At 47.4% G+C, this 23,055-nt stretch overlaps 1 protein-coding gene across 1 annotated transcript; it reads left to right on the top strand.

Moving 5' to 3' along the window:
* Positions 1-2,512: 2,512 nt before the first annotated feature.
* On the top strand, positions 2,513-15,909 carry MLEC (malectin). The gene is made up of 5 exons (XM_067550087.1): positions 2,513-2,876; positions 8,311-8,489; positions 10,907-11,083; positions 11,258-11,315; positions 12,534-15,909. The coding sequence occupies exons 1-5, from the start codon at positions 2,693-2,695 to the stop codon at positions 12,761-12,763; spliced, it is 828 nt and encodes a 275-aa protein (XP_067406188.1). The 5' UTR covers positions 2,513-2,692; the 3' UTR covers positions 12,764-15,909.
* The last annotated feature ends 7,146 nt before the right edge of the window (positions 15,910-23,055 follow it).

The following is a 23,055-nucleotide window of genomic DNA, read 5'->3' as shown; positions in this document are numbered from 1 at the left end:
ACTTGAGGACCTGACATTTCTCATGTAAAACACACTATGAGAGGTGAGGTGCAATAACTTTAAACCCTTTAAGGAGCACTAAAGGGCATAAATACTTTCTTTTCCTGGCAGTTCATCTTTCAACTATGTTTATTATGATGATCAGAAAAGGAACTATGTCCCCCAAGACTTTTGACTTCCCAGCATCTTCACTTTTTGCAATCATCCCAGAAACCTTTCACTTCCCCATCTGTCCACCTCTTGTACTTTCCCCAGAGTCAATTTGCTTCCCCTCTCACATCAGAGATCTCTAAGTAGACTCCATCCACAGAGACTTCACTTCCCTCAGTATCAAAAGACATTTACTATCTGTTTTGCTGGGTCCTGTGTTTATGCCATCTTCTACAGTCTACAGTCAATGCAAAAATAGAAACTGGACAGTGCATTGTGTAGAGGCAATGTATTGCTTGGACTAAAAACGGGTTAACATTCCCTATAAAGAGCATAAACACAAAGAAAGCACTGTTCTGATCTAATGAAAACCTGCACCTAAAGAGACTGCCTGATGATGAGTCTCTCTCAGCAGCTGGTTACCCCCATCTTGTTTCAGTATAGTTTGCACTCTAACAAACTGGTTTCCCATCTATCCAGCATAGTAATGGGCACTCAAATAAAAGGATTAACTGTGGGAGCAAAGAATGGAAGGAAAAGCATTTTAAACAGACTCTGCTGATGTTTAAAGAAAAACTTCACCAGCTTGGCCAAGCAACCTGAAAGTTTGTAAAGCATGAGTCACATCTCACTAGGAATAACCTGTGAGATGTGTCTGAGAGTAGTTTTCTTAATCATGTGACATTTATATACCTCGTCCTGCCTGAGCTGTGTGGTCAATGAATGTCAGCAACTGGATGGTGTAAGATGTGGGCTGACTCCATCTAGAGAATTCAGTTTAGTTGGGTCACCTACAGTTCTTATGCAGAACTCCAAATGAAGCTAACAGGATGTTCTTTGCATCAGTATGATAGGATTTAGTCCTATGGCCATACAAATAAAACAAGCAATTAAATAAAAAATGGAAATCACATTATTCCCACAGATTGCACTTCCCTAGCTTCTCTGCAACTAGAGAAACTATAACTGGATGCCTGATGTAAATTAAGGAATGAGGTAGAGAGAAAGAAGGAAAGTAAGACAGCTGGAAGGCCAGGGAAGAGTGCTAAGAAGTGGGAGAGAAATGTGTAGGTGGAACACCAGGTGAAGACACCCTGATCTAAAAAGTTCTCCCTTTTCCTTTGGACATATACTTGTTTGGCGTGCAGATGTCTCATAGGAGTGCCTGGCGTCATGAGATCTGCTTAACTACTTGAGTGTCCATTATGAACATAGAGGTTAATTCCTTTATTTTATGTAGTGACTGCCTGTGGAGTGGAGATTGGGGCCTCTCAGGTGCTCAACCAGTTATGGGTAAACCAGGGGCTGAGATTACAAATAGGATTTCCCACCCAGCCTGCCACATCCGTGGGCAGGCCCTGAAATGCTGGGCCCCACCTGCCCACTTCTCTTCAGACCCCTCTGCCCAAGGCGCGCAGCAAGCTGGTAATGCCGAAGGAAGCATTTCACAAACGCCCCCTCCGCTCCCCCAGCCGTCAGTAAAATAAACCAGCCGCTCCCCTGAACCGGGCCACGGGCTGGGTGTTCACAGCATCACAGCTGCTGCACCCAGCGTCCATAGGGGATCCCCCTCAGTGTCACTGGTCCACAAGGCCCTGGCACCCATCTGGTCCTCCCGCTTCCTCCTGCGCCCATAAATGGATCCGCCCCTCAGGCTACAGGAGCCCGGCGCCCCAGGGAGCCCTTCCTCTCTGTGGCACCCAAGCGGGGATCCCTGCCCTGGACCCCCCGGGCCGGGAGAGACGCGGGTCTGTCGTCACTTCGGCGGCGACAGGGAAGGAGAGTGTTGCCATGGGAACCCTCTCAGGCGCCTGCTTCCGTTTGCCATCCCACAATGCATTGCGTTCGAGCCGCGTTGGAGCTTCCTGATTGGAAGGGCCCTTGGGACCAGCCACCACCTCGACCGAGTGGGAGCGAGCCGGGGATTCCGTCAGGCCGATAGAAAGGCCGGTCTGCCTGGCTCGGGAGTGGCGGCAGTACCGAGGCGACACTGCGTTGCCGTTTTGCCCCCTGTATCCTAGGGGTCGCGCAAGGAGCCCGGCCCAGCTGTGGAGGCGCTTCTCTCACCTCGGGCAGGTGGTGTGTTCCGAGCCCCCCCCCCTGAGCGAATGGTAAAAGCCCAGTGGGAGGAGGAACCTATCAGCCGCTCGGAAATAGGACTTGTTCGGGGGGAATGTGGCACCACCCCCTGCACATGGTCCGCTCCCGTCCCCACTTTCCCCCGCCTTTGCCAACCCAACAGCCTTAGCTGCCTTGTACCTTATCTCTCAATCAAACCTGCTATCCTGACTCGTTCTCATTGGCTCGCTGTTCTATTAATATACAAATATGGGAAATCCGTTGGCCAATGGGAGACGGGCAGGTAGTTAACATTCAAGACCCCGGGCGGTGACTGGTTGGCTGGTCCCCAGTCTTCTGGCCAGCGGGTTAGGCTGCCCCTTTGCCGCGGTAGCGGCAGGAAGAGGAGGGCGGCATGTGCGGCGGGGCGGGGCTGCGCTGAGCTGAGCTGAGCTGAGCTGAGCGCAGGAGCCGGGAGCCGGAGATGGGGGCGGCCGGGGCCCGCTGGGCGGCTGGGGCGGCTCTGGTGCTGGCGGCCCTGCTGGGAGCCTCGGGCGCCGGCCTGACAGACAACGTGATCTGGGCCGTGAATGCGGGTGGCGAGGCCCATGTGGACGTGAACGGCATCCACTTCCGCAAGGACCCGCTCGAGGGCCGGGTGGGCCGAGGTGAGGGCCCGGGGGGAGGAAGCCGGAGGCCTCGCCACGTCCCGCCTCCCTCCGATCTGTTCTCGTCGTCTCCTCTCCTCCCTGCCTGCCTGCCTGCCTGCCCCCGGGCCGCTCCCCCGCCGTGCTCCCTTCGCCCCTCAGCACGTCCTGCCCCTCCAGTGCGCTCAGCCACGGCTGTGCCGTCCCCGTGCGCGGCGCTGCCCATGCCCGGGAGAAGCAGGGTCCGTTCTCGCCATGCAGCGGGCGGGCGGTGTGAGGTGTCGATAGACGCGTATCTGCTGGGCACTTCACCCTCCCCCGAGGGGCCCAGCCGGCAACACCACGGCTGCCCCCGCGGCAGGCTCGGTGACCGTTTGGAGCAGTGGTTAATGGGGCTGTCTGGAGCCGGGCTAGGCTCTTTCCCGCTCCCTTGGCCGGGGAAGTATGGAGGCTTCTGGGTCAGGGAGCAGATGCCAGGTGTAGATGGGGCTTGCTGCCCACCTACCCTTACCGGAGGAACGGCTCCTAGCCAGGTATCTGTCAAGGAGGGGGAATGAAGGGGCGACTGTCCGTCCATGACGTCAGAGCCCTGCTGGCATGTGTCTGTCAGCACCGGTAAGTGTCTGGCTGGAGACCCCCGACAAGCCCTGAGGGGCCAAACTCCCTCCGGGAGCAGCCCTGTATGTGCTGCACAGCTAGGTTAGCCTCCCGTCCCCTTCAGCCTCCTTTGTCCCTTACTGCTTGCTCCTGGCCTTTCTCCTCACCTCTTCCTTTCCCCATCTGGAACTCTTGGCTGGGGGGGTCTGGACTCCTCTGGAGGATTCCCTGGCTCAGCAGTTCTTGTCTCCAGTCACCAAGCAAGTGCTGAACCCTCTCCACATCTGTTAATATGATAAAGGTTCCCCTGCTCCTAGACTTCTCTTTGACTTGGCTGCCATTTTGCTGCTGGTAACCTAAGCACTTGCCCTGCTGGGTACCCATTCTGCTCCTTCATTCCCTCTCCTGTAACTTCCAGTCACTGAGGAGGATTTTTGTTGGGGAGTGAAGAGAGACCAGAAAGGACTTGGTATCCTTTAGTACCTTGTATGTTATGAGCCATGTGGCAATGGAAGGCTGCTCTCAGGACTGTGCCCTTATTCCTCTCCAGATGAGAAAGGGACAGTACTGGACTCTGTAAATCTTAAGTGCTGACAACACACACATGTGAACTTGTATAACACTCAGAGCTACCTGTTGCTGCCACCATGACTCCCTTTCTGGCCTGAAGCATCCATGAGAGCAAGTGTTTGTAGAGGTGCAGAGTCTGACTTTACAGCATGTGCTCTGTTTCAGCAGGCAGGGGAGAACAGTTGGGAGGTTGGTGTTTTCCACCTCTGTGATTATGTCATGAGTCTAGCATGTGATCCTAACTGAGCAAAAGTTGCTTATTTGTTTGTATCTGTGAATGGCTGCACTCTCGAAACTGCTAGGCCACTAGAGTCTCATTAAGAGTCTAGATCTAACTTCTGAGAGGGTAGCAGAGGCTGCAGGGCACCCTGCATCAGACCTCATAGGAGCAGACAGTTTGGGCTCCCTCTGCTGTCCATCAGAAAGCTGTAAATATCAAAATACTTCTCAGTGACAAGAACTTTAATAGAAGTTATTTAACTTCTACTAAGCAAAGCCTTTGGGCAGTGGTAGGGAGGATGCCTATAGGAGCTGATAGACTGCTATGTTGGCTGTAGCTTGCAAAACTGGATTGCAAACATTTAAAAAAAAAATCCCCTCTATTGAGCACACTCTGTGTCTCACCAAAAATATGGTAGCTCCCTGCTAACTGGATGAGACTTGCAGGGTTTAGTCTGGTAAAACTGCTAGCTTCCTGCTTTAGACAGCAGGAATGTCATCTGAAGGGAAGTTTGTCCTCATGGACTGAAGTGGAACTTACTCTTGATAGGTGATGTTGAGAGGTCAGGCTGCCAAACTAACAACAGGCAGCAGCTTGCTTTTTCCAGAGAAAGACTCCAGTTTTCGCAGCAGGGGCTGCAAGTTTGAAGCCCAGCCTAGAACTGTCTCAGTGAGAGAAGCACAGGGTTCAGGCAATTTCCATGGTTGAGATGCGTGTTGCATGGTGGCAGCACCCATTACCCAATGATGGAATTCTACCAGAGATCAGCAGGGCTGAGCACCTGCTGGTGAATAAGGAACCCTAATACCTATTGCACAGAAGGTCAGGTTAAATGGAAATGTGGCTGCTGACTCACTCACCGTTTCTGGCAGCAGAGCTTCAGCCCTCAGTTTATGGCATGATTCTCCATTAGCTGTGCTCTGTGTGAAAGCAGTAAATGGGAATACACTAGTAGGGGTTATGTGCCACTGTTGTAGCTGCTGGAACAGTGAAACCAAAAATCCACCAGAGGGGGTAGGACGTAGAATGTGTTACAGCTACACCTTGGATCCCCTGTTTCAGAGTAGGAGGGAAGCCAGTCAGCTCTTAAGCCTCATGAAGTGAGAGGCTGCTTTCTATATCTGCCCCCAGCGTGGATAGTGTGTCTCGGGAAGCAAGTTACTGTGCTCCCTTGCCCCACTTCTGGGTGTTCTAATATTACAATCATGCCTGAAGTTGAAGATGGTGATCCCTGTTCTAGTAAGGTACGGTGGCTCCCAGTAGCAAACACTCTGGTCCATATTCAGTGTTGCAAAGGCTGCTGGGCTTGCAAAGCCTTGTCTGTGGTGTGAAAATTGCCCACTGCTGCTGATGGGAGCAGCACAACATCACTTAGCTGCAAGTGTCACAAAGGTCTAACTGCCTTAAGCTGCACCATTGTAGCAACAAGTACCTCTTGTAGTGCAAGCAAGGCAAACTACCCATTCAAGGCTGGGGTCGCCTTCCTATCACTGCTACAGCTGTAGCACATGGTGTTGATGCAACTCTCCTTGCAATGTTGGTATCACTACTTACACAGTGCCCTAAGTGTAGCTGGCCCTTCACACACAAGTAACAGCCCGGAGGAGTTTACCATTTAAATATATATACTCTGTAAAGCTTATAAGCTTTTAATTTGCCCCACCAAAGGCTTATCTGCTGGTGGCCTGTGTTTCAGTAGCTGTAGGTGTTCAAATATCATTATTAATGTTAAGGGGTAGTTGACCTATAACTCTATGCTTAACACTTGCAGCTGCAACTTGGAAGAAAATGTCCCTTTGGACTCTCACAATCTCTTTTTCAATTGGAGAAAAAAAAGTTCCTTTTCAAACAGTGCAGCACAGTTGTGGTTTGCTCCTCCCAGAAGAGTGTTCATGGTGCCTCTTTGAACAGCAGTCTGTTACAATAACCCTGCTGCAATCATGGTGTCAGGCTCAGCAAGTGAGAGACTTTAACCCGTGAGCTCAACTGCTATCTCGCTTCTCCCTTAACGGTTTTTATTGCACCATCATTTTGGTTCCCTCAGTTACTCGTTCTGCTCCCATTTGCATAGATGGACAGGTAATGGCTGCAGCAGAAGTCCTGCTGCTGACTACTGAGAAGTCCTAGGATGTTATTTTTGGGTTGTTTCCCTCAAGCCTCAAATTCTGATCCTGGGACCTCAGGGAGAAAGTATAGCTAAGGTATTTATAGCGTATCCGGGTGCCAAACATGAGATTTGTGGAAACTTCTGTTACTTTTAATGTGTAATGGTATGTTTCTGTCTTGGTTCTTCAGTCATTCTTCACCATAACTAAAATACTGCTAATTCAGATCCACTTCTGTTGCACCATACAGAACTGCAGCATGCAAATGAACTCAAGTCATTTGTGTGATTGGCCCAGTTCACTCTGATGGTCACTATCCCAGCCTGACAAAGAACTTCCTATCGCTAATCTGCAGCGTAACACAAGGATTTGGGCTAGTGTTTATGAGCTACTTGAACTACTATTTAACATGTAGCTGGAAAAAGGGATGTATTTACAGCTGGATGTGAGAACAGTGAGAGCTCTTCATCTCCTGTCGTTCTGATGATCAAGCCTCCATGACTTCCATTGGTTGGACGTTGGTGCTGGGCAACTGGGTGGAGCTTTTTGCTTCCTCCGAATTGGCCAGTCTAATGTCTGTTTCCATGGGAATGGGAGTGGAAATAGCAACTGTCAGATAACAACTAAAAGCTTGGATTAGCTTTCACTGCTGACTGCAAGTGCCAGTTGTGCAAATGCCATCCATAGTCTCCCCTTCTTCGTCTGATGGGAATAGCATTTTAGATTGTAAGCTCTTTGGGGCTTATGTCATCTTACATGTTTATAGAGTGCCCAGTACAATAGGACTCTGAGTTCCATTGTAATACAGATATTAAACATTAAGGAAGGGCAAACAAGTATTTAACCTCCATGATTGCTTCAGATACTAGCACAGCTATACATGTTCTTCAAAAATTCTTCATTGTGTGGTGTGCAGATAACTGAAGAAAAGGCTCACAGCACACAAGTGGCTCTGATGTGGAACCCATGAAATCATAGCTGGGGTGGTTTGCATGGTCATCAGAGCCCTCAGGTGCACACATCCTTATTGATTCAGGTTCCCTGTGTGGTGTTTGAAGAATTATTAGCAAGAAGAAAGGGGTTTTATTAAGATCCTTCTAATGCACACATCGGTCTCCCAGCCTCCATGTTTTCTCTTGGGTGGAACATGGCTTTTTAATTTTTTTTAGGAAAAATTGTAATTAGGTTTTTAATTTCAAATCAGGTACAGGGGATGGGATTATATTATCTGAGGTGACGCGGTCCTCAGTTGACTTTGTTTCATATGCGCACTGCAGTCATGCTGGTTACATTAAAAGTTCTAAGTGCTCTTTCTTTAGAGAAATCTGATTTCATGGCCAACTCCTCTGACCCTGTTGGCCTCACTTGACATGGATTAGGCTTTATTTCTTGGGAGACAGGATTAGGGAGCCAAATGGATCAGCACGCTTGAAACAGAATGTCTGTACTAGCTAAAATAAGGGCTGAGGGACAGGGACACTCGGAACCATTTACAATGGACAGGGTAACAATGGACAAAAAAGACTGAGTAAGATGAGGTAAGAGTAAGTTGTGCATGGACAGTGCGTGCTGTACAGGGATTGATTCTAGAAAGTGATTTAAAACAATCTCAAAATGTGAAATAGGACTTCTCTGCTAACTGGCTTGGGGGTGGTTGCTATATTATTAGAGAGCAGTGTGTTTGTATAGGATTCAGCTTTCTTCGGGTTCTGGATATTCTCCAGCCACTGCTCAATCTGTCTTTCCCTGTGATGTGCTGGATTCAAAAAAGTGTGGCTGTTGGTAAAGTGGGGAGGGGGATACTTGAATGATAGTAGTGCCCCCTATTGGTCAGAATTAGGAGGAAATATGGGGTGCTCAAGAGAATTGGTCCTCCTGCAGGTGCTTGGAATATAGAGTTATCATCAGCCAGTGCCTCAGAAGTTAATCCTTGCTTTCTTGTTGATTTATATTTGAAACCCAGCCTCTGACTATGGTATGAAGCTGCCAATCTTACGGTCCAACACAGAGGATCAGATTCTGTACCAGACTGAGCGTTACAACGAGGAGACCTTTGGCTATGAAGTCCCCATCAAGGAGGAGGGCGACTACGTTGTGGTGTTGAAGTTTGCAGAAGTCTATTTTGCACAGTCCCAGCAGAAGGTAAGCTGTCTCCCCTGGATCCAGAGTCTGTCCTTGGTTATCTCTGATGATGCTTATTCCTGTCTAGGGCTGTGACGTGCTCTCTCTGGGAATTCAGGACTGTGAGTCACCTCGTTAACCACTGCTGAGGGCGAGAGAGAGTCTCATGGGAGCTAAAGTGTGTGTCAATTCCCTGGCGCTCTGGTCTGTTAACCACCCAAACAATCCCTCAAAAGCTCTGCCAGTTTTTACTTTGCCTTGCAGGTTTCACCCTCTGAAACTCCTTGTCAATTCCTCTGCAGTATCTAGCCCATGTCACTGGATGCTCACAGAAATTAACAAGTCTGCTGTCTCCAAAGAGGCATATTACACACCAGCTTGTGAAGTCAGCTGAGGAGTCACACTTTACTTAACAGTACTCAGATGAATTTATAGCATAACCAAAAATAGGTTTATTAAGAACAGAGATGTAAGTGATCCTGAGTAAAGATAGTGGAAACAGATATGGTTACAAATAAAACAAAAGAGTAACATGCTTCTTAGAGTCTAAACCTATCTTTAGTGAGCTTACAGTTCTTTGGCTGAAGCATTTTTCTTACCCTCAAAGTCCTTTCACCGAATTTATAAATTTTCAGTCAAACCAGGATCCTGATTTTTTAGGAATCACTCCCCTTTGCCAGGGGTGTTTTTCAGTGAAATGAGTCCCCAGGGGGTTCCTTCTCCTTCTTATAGTCCAGCAAACCTTTGAAGTGTATTCTTTTGAGGTGTGCTCCCAGACAAAGTCCTTGTCCCCCGATGGTTTGCAGATGTTGTACTGTTCATGCTGTCTTTCTCATCCTTTTGTTAATTTGACTTTCCTGTTGACTTAATATGCAAATGAAACTTGCTTATGTTGGCTTTTACCATGCTTGGTTTACACTGGAGACTTAGGCAGAGAAGTTAATCACCATTCCTTTGTCTAGGAAAACCTTCTTTATCAATCCTGCCTGCTTTGCCTGGTTTCAGTATACACATACCATTTCTTAATTGTTGCCCCTACATACATCACAAATGATTATGATGACCAGTATGATAAGCATTTTCATTTGATACCTTACATAAATACCATGACTGCAATGTGTTAAGTGTGTGCGTTTGTCCGGCCTGATAGGAGTTGCTGTTACATGGCAGTGAACCTTTTGCCAGCGGGTCACAGTGAACCTTAGGGTCACAGCTCCCTTCTGCCTTCTTGCACGTCACCATCTGTTATGTGTTTTATATGCATGGACAGGAACAGCCATAGAAAGGGGTGAAAGAAATGTAGTAAGGGTTACACTCATCTCTCTAATGTAACTCCACTGATGCCAATGGAGCTGCCCTAGGAATGAACTTGTTCCTAAGGATGCATTCCAGAGTGACACTGAGCTCCCATCTGTACTTCTAATATACAGGAGAACTGGATATACTTGTGAAGTCATGTCTTCAAATGACTTTGTATAGCTAAATGTGACTAGCACTTGACTTTTGTATAGCACCTTTCTTCTGGAGACATCAAAGCATTTAATGATTCTTCCCCAGCTTTGTAATTCCTATTTTGGGAAAACTGAGGCACAGAGGGGTCAAGACCACACACTAACTCAGTGGAAGAGCTTGAATTAGAACCCAAATCTTCTTATTCCTAGTCCTGCTTTTTATACACTGGACCATGCTGCTTTCCTACTTGGTCATTATTTCAAGCAGCAAAATTGGTCTGTAGAGTCTGATCAGAAGTGTGGAAATTATTGGATGGGAACAGGAGACTCTCCTGACAAAATAGAGTTCTGTAGGATTTAAGGACGAACATATTCCTGGCTTTGCTTTCTTTACACAATTCTGATGGCATCCCAGAATGAGTGATGCTTGAGTCACCGCAGCCCAGAGATAAGCTTCCGTGCTGAATGTGCACATATTAGCAGTTCAGTTTCTTTACCTAACTCATCCCCTTCATTCTGCCTCTGGTCTCATCAACATTTGTTTCTTTCCCTCATATCTCTCCCACCCAGACTCCTGGGATTAAAAAGCCACGAGCACAATTTTTAGAGGTGCTGAGTACTCACAGCTCCCACTTGAATCAACAGGAGGTGTGGGTGCATGGTATCTCTGAGGATAGGACTGAATAAAACTCTCTGCAGTCCTCAGTACTGAACAGCAGTGATGGAGATGTGTTAGAGGCAGGATATATGTTGTGTATTTGAAACCATTTTTAAAGGGCATAAATATTTAACTTCAGTGCTCTATTCTTGGGCTGAGTCTTTCTCATCTAGAGGGTGGAGACAGACTGCTCTGGTTTGGTGGCGTTGCATGTGCAGTAATACCTTTTGTCTCCCGGGCTGTGTAATGAGCGCAGGCTGATTCTGTCCTGTTGTCTGTCATGTGCCTGGCTCCCTTCTGATGCTCTGCAATCTCTTCCATCCCTGAAGGTGTTTGATGTGCGCTTGAATGGCCACGTGGTGGTGAAGGACTTGGACATTTTTGACCGAGTCGGGCACAGCACAGCTCACGACGAGATCATTCCCATCAGCATCAAAAAGGGGAAGCTGAGTGTCCAAGGAGAGGTTTCCACATTTACAGGGAAGCTCCACATTGAATTTGTCAAGGTAACAAACCTTAGCTAGGGGAAGGCCCCTTCTTTTTCTCACCTCTCCTCTCCACCCAATCCCTCATGCACTGCCACATGGTGCAGATGTGCATAGGGAGAGGGGAAGTGAGTCTGATGGAGAGTATTCCTCCTTTGATGCTGCAGCACTGACCTCTGCCTTCCCTTTCTTTAGGGATACTACGACAATCCGAAAATCTGTGCACTATACATCCTGCAAGGAACAGTGGATGGTAAGTTTTAACTGATAATCCTTCAAGACATTTTAGCTTGAAGGGCAGCCCGTTGCCTTTTAAAGCATATGTACAGCGTTCTCTGTATAGTGGCAGCCTTCACTGACTTTTCTCAGCCAGGCCTATCTTCTTCAGCTGTTCGCTGTGAGGACTTGCTCTAGTGCATCACAGGTGTGTTGTCTCCCCAGTCCTTTGCTCCAAGTGTACAAAGCTGCTTCATTTGGAAAGTAGGTTGTGTCTAATTCAAAAACTGGAGGCCTTGTCAGTCTCAGTGGCTGTTACACAGGCTTATAGCTAAACTCTGTGGCAGTTAGATGTTGTGAGCCGCGTTGCAAAAGAGCTGGTGCTGGAGACCTCTTTAGCCAGTAATCATTCAGTGTTTCTGGCCTACTGCTTTTACCCCCCTCTGGGCTTCTGCCCTCTTGGCTCTGAGGATGCCACTACAATTTTCCCAAACTTAATCTCTCTGAATAGCTGTGCAATGTGTATACTTTGTGGGAAGGGTTAGCAGGAGTCCCTGCTCTTTCATTGCTGTGTTTTGAGCCATAGGGCCTATTAGAGTCAGAGGACTCAGCTGAGATTGTTGTCCAATGGCTGGTCTGTTTGCTGCTCTAGAGATCAGAGATTGCTGACTGCAGGCAAGGGGTTGGCCCTGTGGTCTAGTAGCAGCACAGTATATTGCTATATGGGGAGTTTGAATTCAGGACTCAGGCCAGCAAAGCTGAGGAGATGGGTTGGTATGTACGTTGCTTTGCTTTGGTGGATATGTGGAGTGGCACTGGCAGGTTATGGGGAAGCTGATGTGAGGTAGGTCCTTGTGTGGGTTGGGAGGCACATGATTATCAAGGCAGTAAGTCTACACTGCATGGGATCTACAAGGCTACCAGGAGCATTAGGGATTGGGTTGGGGCATAAGTTCTTGCATGAGAGGCTGGAGAGTGGTGATGTTGCTCTGTCCTCACAGGAAGGTTCTTCATCTGCTAACTTGCTCCACAAGCTGAGAGTGGAGCCATCTCCATGAATTAGGGTGCTTGTATTGGAGTGGGAGCCCTGGCAGTGTGGGACTGTGTATGTTTACGGGGTGCCCCCAATGCCCTGTTCCTACTGGCTGGGGCTGGGGTGTGGGAGATCACAAAGGGACAACTTGACTCAGTTGCCTATTGAAATTGTGATAGTTCCTTGCAGCAGTTACAATAGTGAATTTTTCTCTTCCAACAGATGTTCCAAAGCTGCAGCCTCACCCAGGCCTGGAGAAAAAGGAGGATGAGGAAGATGAAGAAGAGTATGATGAAGGCTCCAGCATTAAAAAACAGGCCAATAAGAATCGGGTTCAGTCAGGTCCCCGGACACCAAACCCCTACGCCTCGGACAACAGCAGCCTCATGTTCCCTATATTGGTGGCCTTTGGTGTCTTCATTCCCACCCTCTTCTGCCTCTGCCGGTTATGAGGGCAAGCCCCATGCAGAGAGGCAGGGGTAGGGGATGCGGGCCAGGAGGAAAGGAGTTGGACCAAATGCGGTTGCTTTCAGTTTCTCCATATTTTTCATAATTTAAAAGAAAAAAAAAGTTGTTCATTTGGAATGAACAGCAGGTACAGGTAAGGGGGAGCTCGCCTTCCCCCAGCCAGCAAGCAGCAAGGCCTTGGCTCCCCCTGTTGCACCATAAGCAGCATCCCTTCCTCTCCAGGGCACTTGAGACTAAACTGGATCCTTGCTGTCTGTCTGGGCTGTAGGAAGCTGATGCTGGTGAACTTTGGTCCATATTCTGCACTGAGAGGAAGCTGCGTGATCCTAGCACCGTACCCTTGTCCAGACGGATAATTGGTCCCAGCTTAAGAAGCTAAGCCAGAAAGCACCCTTTGAATGTTGCCTGGAAAAGCAGCCTTTGAAATGAGACTAGGTGTGTGTGTTGGCCAGAAGTATGCACAGATATTTCGGTGCCTTTGGGTGACTAATAATTACGGGGGAAAGAGACTGGCTTTTCAACAGCTACCTGAATGTGTGTAACTAAATGCACGGTACTTCTCTGTCCTAAAGATACACAGGCTCAGACTTGCCGGTTGGTCTCCAGGGAAAGGTTCCTCCTTCAGGGTGAGAATTGCAACAAGAGCTGAGGGAATTATTTGGCTTGATTTTCTGTACCAGTTGGGAGAGACTTGCCTAGTTGATTGCGATGTTAGATCATTGCTGAGGGGTTCTGCTGTGACTTGCAATAATCTGGCTTTTCGCTGCAGTGTCTCTGCCCTGGGTGCATTTGTTTTCGGTATCAGTTGTGGCTTTTATTTCCTTTTAATATTTTTCTTCGCAATGGCTTTCTTCAGGCCTCATCCCATCTCGCCCTCTCTAGTGCACAGTGTCTCCCATGGAGGAGCTGAGAACCAGGTGACCAGGAAATGGAGGCTCTGAGCCCCCAATGCTTGTACCTCCTGACAGTGATCAGTAGTCTGGCAGCCATAAGACAGTAGAGCAACCCTTTAAGTACTTGCCAATGACCCTGTAATCCTTCTGCATCAGCTGCATTGACTTGAGCCAGTCTGCAGTAGTGTGAGATTGCAGTTGGTACCTCCCATTAACTGTCTTGTGTAGGCTTTGGAATATCAGGATGTGCCTAAGAGTTGGATGCTGGCAAGTGCCAAGGAGCTCAGCCTCTCAGTCCTGTAGGAGGAGCGTCTCCATCCATTGTGGAGATGGATAAAATAGATGGAAAATGCTGTAAACCAATCTGGTCAGCTTCCGTGGTCTCCTGGTGATGGGTCTTAGCTCCCCTAGTCACTTCCCTCACTGATAGGTTAGCAAGAGAATTCTGCTCCCACATGAAGGTCATGTGTTCTGTGTGGGTGGGGGGGTGGAGGGAGGGCTGCTTGGCCCTAGCTCTTGCGTAACCAGGAGAGCAGTATGGAAACAAAAATCTGCAATGTGCAATCCACACATGATGTGATCTGGAACTGGAGGGCCTTGGGCAGCTGGCATCTCTTAAGGTCTGAATCTGCGAGGCGCTGGGTAGCGTCAATTCCCATTGACTTATGGGAGTTGGCAGTGAGTGCTCCCTTCCCCAAAGGAAGCCCCAGCACCTTGCACAGTCAGGGTCAAGGGTATTCTTTGGAGCTCAAGTCTTGAGGCACCAGCCTTGTCAGCTTCCATTCTAAAAGCATCCATCCTCTGGGTCCTCAGGGCAGAATTCTCTTTGCCTTGGGCTGAATCTGTTTCTGCTGGCAAGCATCTCATCTGCTTCAGACTGTGCAGCTTCACGGAGTAATAATCCCCCTGCTGCTCCTCCCTGCATTCTGAATTTTTCTACCAATTGCTTTTGAGCACAATTGTATGTAGCTGCTCAACTGACACCTGGCCTTCAGATAAGCTAGATGGAGTCTCTTGGTGAAGAGTCAGCAGAGCTCTATGAGTAGTCTGTTTACAGTAGCCAAGGCCTTTACTTTCTTCCCACTAATTTTCAAGCTGGAAAGTGTTGCCTAGCCATGAGTGCCAAGACAGGAGCTAGGGGCTCTGTCAGAGCTTTGGTCCCCAAATCAGCCATCTTTCCAAGCAGCTGCGTTACTGTTTTGTGTTTAACCACAGTTCTGATTCTGCATGTCTGCTGCAGAATATAGGACCCAGGTGATCTTTCTCCCATTGCTACTACCAGCCACTAATGCATGCATGAGCAGTTCAGTTGGTAAAACTGTCAGAGAACGTTTGGCTGTAGTGAAACCTACACATTGGGAGAGAAGGTCAGCAGTAAATCTCCAGAGCAAGCCAAGCTCTGAAATACTTTGGAGACCTGGGACTAGCAGCTTCATTGAGCTGTCTCCTCCTGGAGCCTTATCACGCCTAGAATGCTTATTTTTTTAATGTATAAGCCAATAAAAGGTGTATCTTGAGGATGTATTTTATTCTGAGTGCCCATAAAATTTTGTCTAACTTTATGATTTTCCCCTGATCTCTTTGGTCATCACCTGGTCACTCTAATACACTAGAACAGCACAGGATTTTGGACCTTAATCAAATAGCAGGAGCTTCTTCGGTTCAGCACAAACTGCCCTGATTTGTTAGATAAACCAAGAACTTGGTCTTGAAAACAACAAGCCTTCCTTTCAATTGAGGAGCATGCTCTTCTCTGTCCCTAAGATGCTGGCATTTCTTAGGCACAAGTCTCCTCCTGCACCTCTGAGTCTGCACCTTTCACAACTTGAACTCAAGGGCCCCACATCTAGGATCATAGGAGTTAGAGATGGAAGAGGCCTGTTAGATTAGTCCACTCCTCTGCAAAGCCAGGGTAGCTGATTCCTGTTCCTCCTAATAGGGGCAATGCACTGGTTCTGTGCTGGACTCCCACCTGAGAATTAAGCGGTGTGTCTTTAGGGGTGGCCTTCACAGCATTAGGCTTGTGCTATGTTTCTCAATTAAAATTAATTCAGTTTGGTTTTTTTGTTTTGTTTTTTTAAAGTGGAATATTTTTTGCTCCCTTAACTTGGTTATCAAGCCTGATCCTGTGCACTAGGGGCGAGGTGCTCACGTGGATTTGGGCCCCCTCCCTTAGCTGCTTGCTGGGTCTCCTGGCTCCAATATGGTACTATAATAAAAGTTTTCTTTTTTTGCTTTCCTGTTTCAGCCCTTCCCTTTATGGCAGCTTCAGACTTCACTTGAAGGATCCTTTTGGGATAAAGGAAGCAAGTGCTTTATTTTAATTTTTTTAAATAAGGACTATAGAAGGGTGGGGGTGGGGTGGCGGGAGGGACTCATCCAACATATGAGTGAGTCTTGAGGTCTGATTATGGCTTGCCTTACCTAGACCTCTTCATAGCTGCATCTGCATTTCAGTTGGTTAAGACTGGTAAAAGGTACGTGACTTGCGGGGGGTTGGGGATGTATTAGGGCTTCTTTGTTTTTCTGTTGTTGATGTGTTGGAATATCTTATCATTCAGCTGGTGCCTTTCACTGAAGTTGGTTTCTATTTGTATTTAGGGATGGATGGTTGAGGTTGAGCAAGGTCAACAATGCGAATTACACTGCATGTCAAGGCCTGTAACTATTAGTGCAGTGCTACTTGTGATGTTGCAGTGAACCTGCATCCCTTCACTGGGAACCCCTAAATCAGCAGGCGTGGTTGGTGCATGGTGGAAAAGAGTGGACAGTCAGTGATTGCTTCCATGACACGCTTCATACTCTGGCTGGCTGTTTCCCTTTGGAAAGTGCATAAAATGCTGGGCTGCTATTTTGCTTCTGTAAACAAGGGGCTTCTCCACTCTATTAGTCTGTAATGCAGGCTAATGCCCTGGGGGTTAGAAGACAAGTTAGAAATAATCAAGGTAGCGTAAAAACTCAGTAAGACTTACAAACAAACATCAGCAGGCATATATGGATCTGGTCTCTGTGTGCGCATACTTGTAATAGTGGACAGGATGAAGCAAATACATGCAGGCCATGGCTCCATGTACCTTGAGAAGCCTGAGGATGGGCAGTTGCATTCTGTGGGGCAGATTGTTTAGAAAACAGGTTTTGTTTCAAGTTTTTTTTCAAAAATCATAAAAATTATTTAAATCACAAAAAGCAACGTGATGATATTATGGGCTTGACTTGAATCTTCCCAGCCCAGGGGATTCAAACCGCAGGTGGAGATTCTTTGATTTATTTTTTTTCCTCCCCACCCTCCTGTTGTGCCTAGGGTGTGGGATCTCAGAATTGTAGCCAGCCTTACACACCTATGTTCTCAAGGTGCCCCAAACTCCCACTGAGGCCAGGAGTGCAAGGAGTGCATGACTGAGCCCTGTGTCTTCTGCAGTGTATTAGGAGAGTGAGGATCTGTTTCATCCTTAACTCTGAATTCCCTGGGCTTTAGTAGCTTTAAGCCAGCACTGTAACTTTATACTGTAGTGTTTGTGTGAGTGGAATGATCTTTCCTTTCCCTGTGGGATCGCAGGTGGAAGCAAGTGGAATGCCAAAGCAAATTCTTATGCTTGTTTTTGGTGCCTTTTTGTTGTGGTTTGATCACAAGTCTGTTTGAAGAAGCTTCTGTTTTAAGGAATGTCTGTTTCCTCTTTAAATCTATCTCCAGCAGGAGACGTCCCTAACCCAGGCACTTCCCTCTCTAACAGTACGGGGTGCTGTCTCATAGTCCTATGATCCATGCTTTGGAGTATCATAGCTGAAGTACAGAGCTACTTGTGAATGCCCTTTGTTACAGTTTCTGCTGTCTGGATGCGTAGTAATGGATGTGATAGGGGAACTTGTGGGCTTCTTCAGGTTTGCTATCCCCAAAGAAATCTCCAGAGGGATGGGGAGCTCCTAGGAAACATTGTGCCCGCCTGTCCATTCTTTTCAGTGGCTTGGTGAGAGTAACAGTCGGATTTTGGGTAGGAGCATGGGCCTGCTTCCGGTTTGTCAACCCCATCCTGGATCAAGACCTTACTAGCAAAGGGCTTCCCCCAGACTGGCCATTGTGGCAGGACTCTAAACCAGGAGCAGAATACAGTACTTCATCACTGGTCCTTCTGTGGTTGAAACCAGGCTAATAGCAATCATGGGAAACCTAGTCCAATTTCAGCTGTAGCCTGAATAGTCCTTTTGGAAAGGGATAGAAGACTGCTGGAGCCTGTACGGCCCTCAAAATGTGTAACAGATTCTGAGAAGGTCTAAGTGGTTTGGGGCAAAATTTCTCTTAAACTGCTGCTAGTAGCGGAATCTCTGAAGCATGTGTCTGCTCCTTGTGCCCATTAGGGCAGGAGGGAGATCTACTTAGTGGGAATCCCAGGGAGAGCAGGGTATAGAATGTTACTGAGTCAGTGATGCTGTCTCTGCTACATCTCCATGACAAATTCATGCAAAGTCTAATAGAACTAGTTTTGGGTTTTTTTCACACTTGCCTGTTTCCACTAGATTTTCTCTAATGATTGATTTTAAATGGGCTTAAGCATGTATTCCTGAGGGGGAATATTTAATGTGGGTTGGAGCTGAGAACTCCTCCCAAGAAAAGATAGAGCTTAATAAATAAGCCCCTTTTATATTGTGTCTTTCATTCCTGATCTTGACATAAGGGTGAGAGGATGCTTCAGACCCATGAATCTAGTGATTATTTCACATAGGATCTGAACAGATTCATCCCAAAGATATGGTAGCAGCTGCACTTAACTTCTGACATTGGTCTGTGAGGAGGAGATTGTAGCGAGGATTGTGTCTTCCTGGACTCTGGCTTACTCAGAGTTTATATGTTAAAGAACTATTTCTGAAGAGGTCAGGGAAATGCTGTGGGGTGCTCTGTGCCTGTTCTAGTTAGCAGAACTCCCATTGCTGACCATGGTTTTTATTCCCTCCCCACCCGCCACCCAATAACTGTTTTATTGAAAATAAAAAAACAATCTGAAGTACTTTCTTCCCTTCCAGAGACAGTGCTATCTGATCAGGAAATGTGAATAATCCATAGCAAACAGCAAAGGCTCAGGAGGCTGTGTGATGGAGATTTATCCCAGGGAAAGAGGGAAACAGCAGCTCAGGCAGATGTCAAAAGCAGTTTTTTTAACAAGTCTTGTTTAACCAGAAACTCTTCTTTGTGTGAATCTAGGAAATGCAAAATCTTTGAGCCATAGTTATTTCTTGTTCATGTGTGTTAGGAATGTGCTTATTTGTTCTATGACAGTGATCCCAGTTCTATCACATTGCTTCAATCTAAGAGTGTTCAGTTAGGGTCTTGGAATGAGTAAAACACCCACTAGAGGTTAGTTGGTCAGCTAGGGTCAGGGCTGCTTCTGGGAACTTCTTGCACTCAAGATCTTCCTGCTTAAGAAACTAACCAGTTTGTAAGGTGGCTCCAAGCTGTTTGGAACAAAATTAGAGTTCTCAGGGTCTTCAGAGCAGTAGCCTGGATTGCTTAAGGCTTTAGCCCAATTACAGTGTTTGGGTCCCATCTGCACAGCAACTCTTAACTATATTGTAACTGGGTCCCATTGTTTGGATATGGTTATGTAGACAAGGCCCAAATGAGCTGCTTGCATGCCCCTCCTTGCTATGGGAACACTGGCTTCTTGCAGTCAGCTGATTTGTTGAGCATTAAGGACAGCATAGTTGCAAGCTACTCAAGGCTGCAAGACTTGAGTGACCATGAAGGATATAGCAATGTGGGGAGAAATATCAATTTCCTTAGGGGGTAATTCTTCATCTGTATTTGTCACTAGTACTGGAAGGTTTAGAAGGAGGAATTTTTTTTTTTTTTTTTTTTTTGTCCATTGCTTTGTGTTATAGCAACTTGCGGTGACTTTTTTTGTTTGTATCAATCTTGGACCCTGGGTTAAAAGCACAGATGTCTATTTCTGATTAGACTGACTTTGCAAATACTTGTTCTTTGGGGATAAGAGCTGGGTGTGTGGGTGGGTTATTTTATTTTTGGTACATGTAGCTGTTTATTTTTTAATTTTCCCAGGATGTTTGGTTGAGGGAATGTTCTGAAATCTACTGCCTGGCAGTTTTAACCAGCAGTGTATTAAAGGAAAATAAACAAAATTATATTGTCATTTGGATGATCTGGTGCTTTGTTTTAAAAAGTTTTACAAAATCCCTCTTTGCTTTGAGGGAAAGAGAATTTTACATCTTGTAACTATGGTGGGGCTGGGGCCCTGACTGCACTGGAGAGTGGATTGGAGGCCACTGATAAGATGCAATTTAAAATCCCACTACTACTGCAGCTACTACTACCTTGAGACAGCAAGTGCTGAGATTTAGCTGTTTCCATTTACGTTCCATCTGTAGAAAAGGCTCTTGGCTCAGATCAGGAAGGATGGTGGCAGATTCTGACTTGTGTGTGTCTTGTGATCTATGTCAATCTGAGCTTGAGACTGAAAGTAGGGGGGGGAAGAAAGACAGCCCTGAGCAAAGAGAGGATATCAGAGTTACTCACTTATTCAGGTGTATATACTTTCCCTTGAGCTACAGGGCAGCATTGGTTTAATGGCAGACACTATGAATTAGCATATAGTGTATAAAGATTCAGCAGCAACATCTGAATGCCATAAGGATTCTTTGGGGGCACTAATGTGGCTGGGGTGTTTAAGCTGTTATGCTTCTTTGGCTGTAGCTGAGATGTGCTGCCAATATCAGGGATATTGGATGGGTAATTTGGCACAAGGTAACTTGCATCAAGGGATGACCAGAGAACCACTGCTGGAAGAAGGTACGGGTGTATGGCAGGACCCACCAATCTAGGGACAGTGCCACCACTGTGTATTCATGTGTAGCTATGACCTTACTAAATTTCCAAGCCAACTTTTCAGGGGGGCCTGTGAGGAGGGAAAGTAAAGCTCCTTCTATTTCCTACACAAAGCCACCTGCTGAAGGGAGGGAGGAAAGTGGTGGAAGAAAGGAAAGTGCCTCTTGCACTCATCCTTTTCCACTGGGCTGTTGAAGGTGGCTCCTAAAAGATCCTTAGTAATAGTGTGTAACTATATTGAAAAGTATGATCTGTTTTCACTGTCTTTGGTGACTCTTCCCTTTTTCAGGATGATGCTCCAATGAGTCCTAGCAGGGATGACATCCCTGGCAATGTGTCTGAAGTGCACATTGTTTGCCCCTCCTGTGTCTCTCCTCCCCCTTCTTCCAAGATGTCCTGCACACACACACACCCCTGTGGCTTGCGAACACCCACATATGAGCATTATCAAAAGCTGAGAGGAACAATCTTTGTTGAATCCCTTTGCATTAGTGGCAGGATGTCTGCTGTGCCTGATGGTAAACATGACAGCCCCACAAGGAGAAGCTGCAGCCACTGCCACATGAAATGACTGGGTAGGATTGTCTAACTGCAGTGTCCCGAGTCAGCCTCTGCTATGGATAATTGTAGTAATTGATAGTAAGATTGAGGGAAGCGAAGCTGTTGGGCATCTGAAAAGAGGAGAGAGGCAGGAAAATTCGGGTACAGCCGAGAGCCATGCCTCACTTGTCAGCTTCTTCCAACTGTAATTCAGGCATTGGGTCTTTTGGGGTAGAAAAGCAGGGAGTTTACTGAATCTCTGAAGTAGGACTAGCTGTTGACACAGAGACCACCTGGAGGTGAATGGTGTTGGAGGCTTTACAGAGATGTAGGAAGTCTTGGCCTTGTCCCACACAGATTTTTTCCTCAATAAGCATGCAAAGGAAGGATGGGAGGTGATGAAAAGTAAAGCAAAACGACTCAGCCTGAGGTTGGGGGAGGTGCTCAGAGGCTGGCAGGGTGAGCAAAGGGAGCTCAGTCTGCTGCTGAGTTGACTCACTACCAAAACGGAATAGTTATAGGGTTCAGAGCCCTAACGGCTGCATGGGCCATTTCTTGGGAGATTAAGAAATCACAACTTGTACTCGCTTCATTAAGTGAAATGATTTACCACTGTTTTGTGAAACTACTGCACCTCTCTCTTCTCAGGGTTGGAAGCCACCTGTCCCCTGTAGTTAAATTGCTGCCCCAGAAGATACTGTCTTCAATTAAATTAATGAGTTATATAGTAATGCTTCTATCTGCTCCAAATCTGTGCTTGCTGAGGCCTACAGCCACCTCTCTAACTGCAGGTACCGGAAGCAATGGGGCCTTATGACTCAGTGTAATTAGAGGATAGCTCAGTCCCTGAAGCCTTGTGTGGGAGCAGTGCTGTTTTTGGCTCTTCAGTTAATTCCTAGGTTTCTCTGCAGTGACTTACTCTGTTATGGCTGCTGGAAGTGAATACTCCAGCTAAAACTTTTTTTTTAAATTACATTAATGTTAAAATGGGTGAACTGCAGCCCCGGGCTAAGCAGAGCAAAAGTGTTATTCAGAATTAATGTAGGTGCTTTTAACATACAATTTGAAGCTGTTCTGAAATGTAGAGGTGCCTGGGTGCTCCCTTGTGTGCTCAGACATAGCGATTGCTACTGCTGATCCTTGCCTAGTTTTAGTAATTACACTATTGCAGCTGTGCTGTGCTGGGAGAGGGAAAGCTGCGTTTGGGCAGAGCTGGAATGAGGTTTCATGTCCACAATGGCAGGCAGGAACCCCTACTTCAGAATCCAAACTGTTTTTGCACATGACTGAGGATGGGGCCTTATGCTATCTTTTCTTCTAACAGATTAGACCCCATCCATACCAGTACTGATGACCTGGCTATTGGTTCCCCAAAGCATAAGCCGTCCTATCCTTGTACTATGGGAAGTAACATGTCCCGGATCTTTCTGTGAGCATAGCTCCTCTGCTGCAGATTGCTCAGTGTCTCCCACCTCAGGGAACAGTCACCAGCCCTGAAAAGCGATGCCCTAAACTGCAGCTAGGTATAGCAGTGACGGGGGGGTGGCTGGGCTCTTGCTCCAACCACTGAAGCTGGCACTAGCACCTAGGAGTCTTGGCTGCCAGCAGCTCCCTTGTGCTTTGATCTGTACAGCACCTTGCAGGGGGCAGGCCTGACCCCTGCCACGTAGCCTGGGGCGGGAAGGGAGGCAGCTGATGCTGAGTAACACTGCACACTGGTTAGGACTGGGTCCGTGGCAGTAGCCCCAGTGCTGCCCAGACCCCCGGCGTCCCTCCGCCGCTAAGGCACAGCACCTGGCGCACGCTTTTGAGCGCTCCTGCGCTGGAGCCGCGGTCTCCCTTCCAGCGGTGCACGCGGCGGACCATGCTTAGCTTCAGTCGCTGGCCGGGCGGGCTCTGAGGGCTGATCCCGTCGCTCTGAGCAGAGGCTGAAGTACTTCCGGCGTCTACGCCACCCTCGTTGCCAGGCATCGCGCCGTTGCCCTCTGACCCTGCCGACGCCCCGCCCCTC

This window comes from Emydura macquarii, unplaced genomic scaffold (assembly GCF_026122565.2).
Source record: "Emydura macquarii macquarii isolate MOO-44397 ecotype Brisbane River unplaced genomic scaffold, CSIRO-AGI_Emac_v2 contig_1254, whole genome shotgun sequence".
Lineage (NCBI taxonomy): Eukaryota > Metazoa > Chordata > Testudines > Chelidae > Emydura > Emydura macquarii.
Note: the sequence above shows the minus strand (reverse complement) of the source record. Positions and strands in the feature narration are given on the sequence as shown.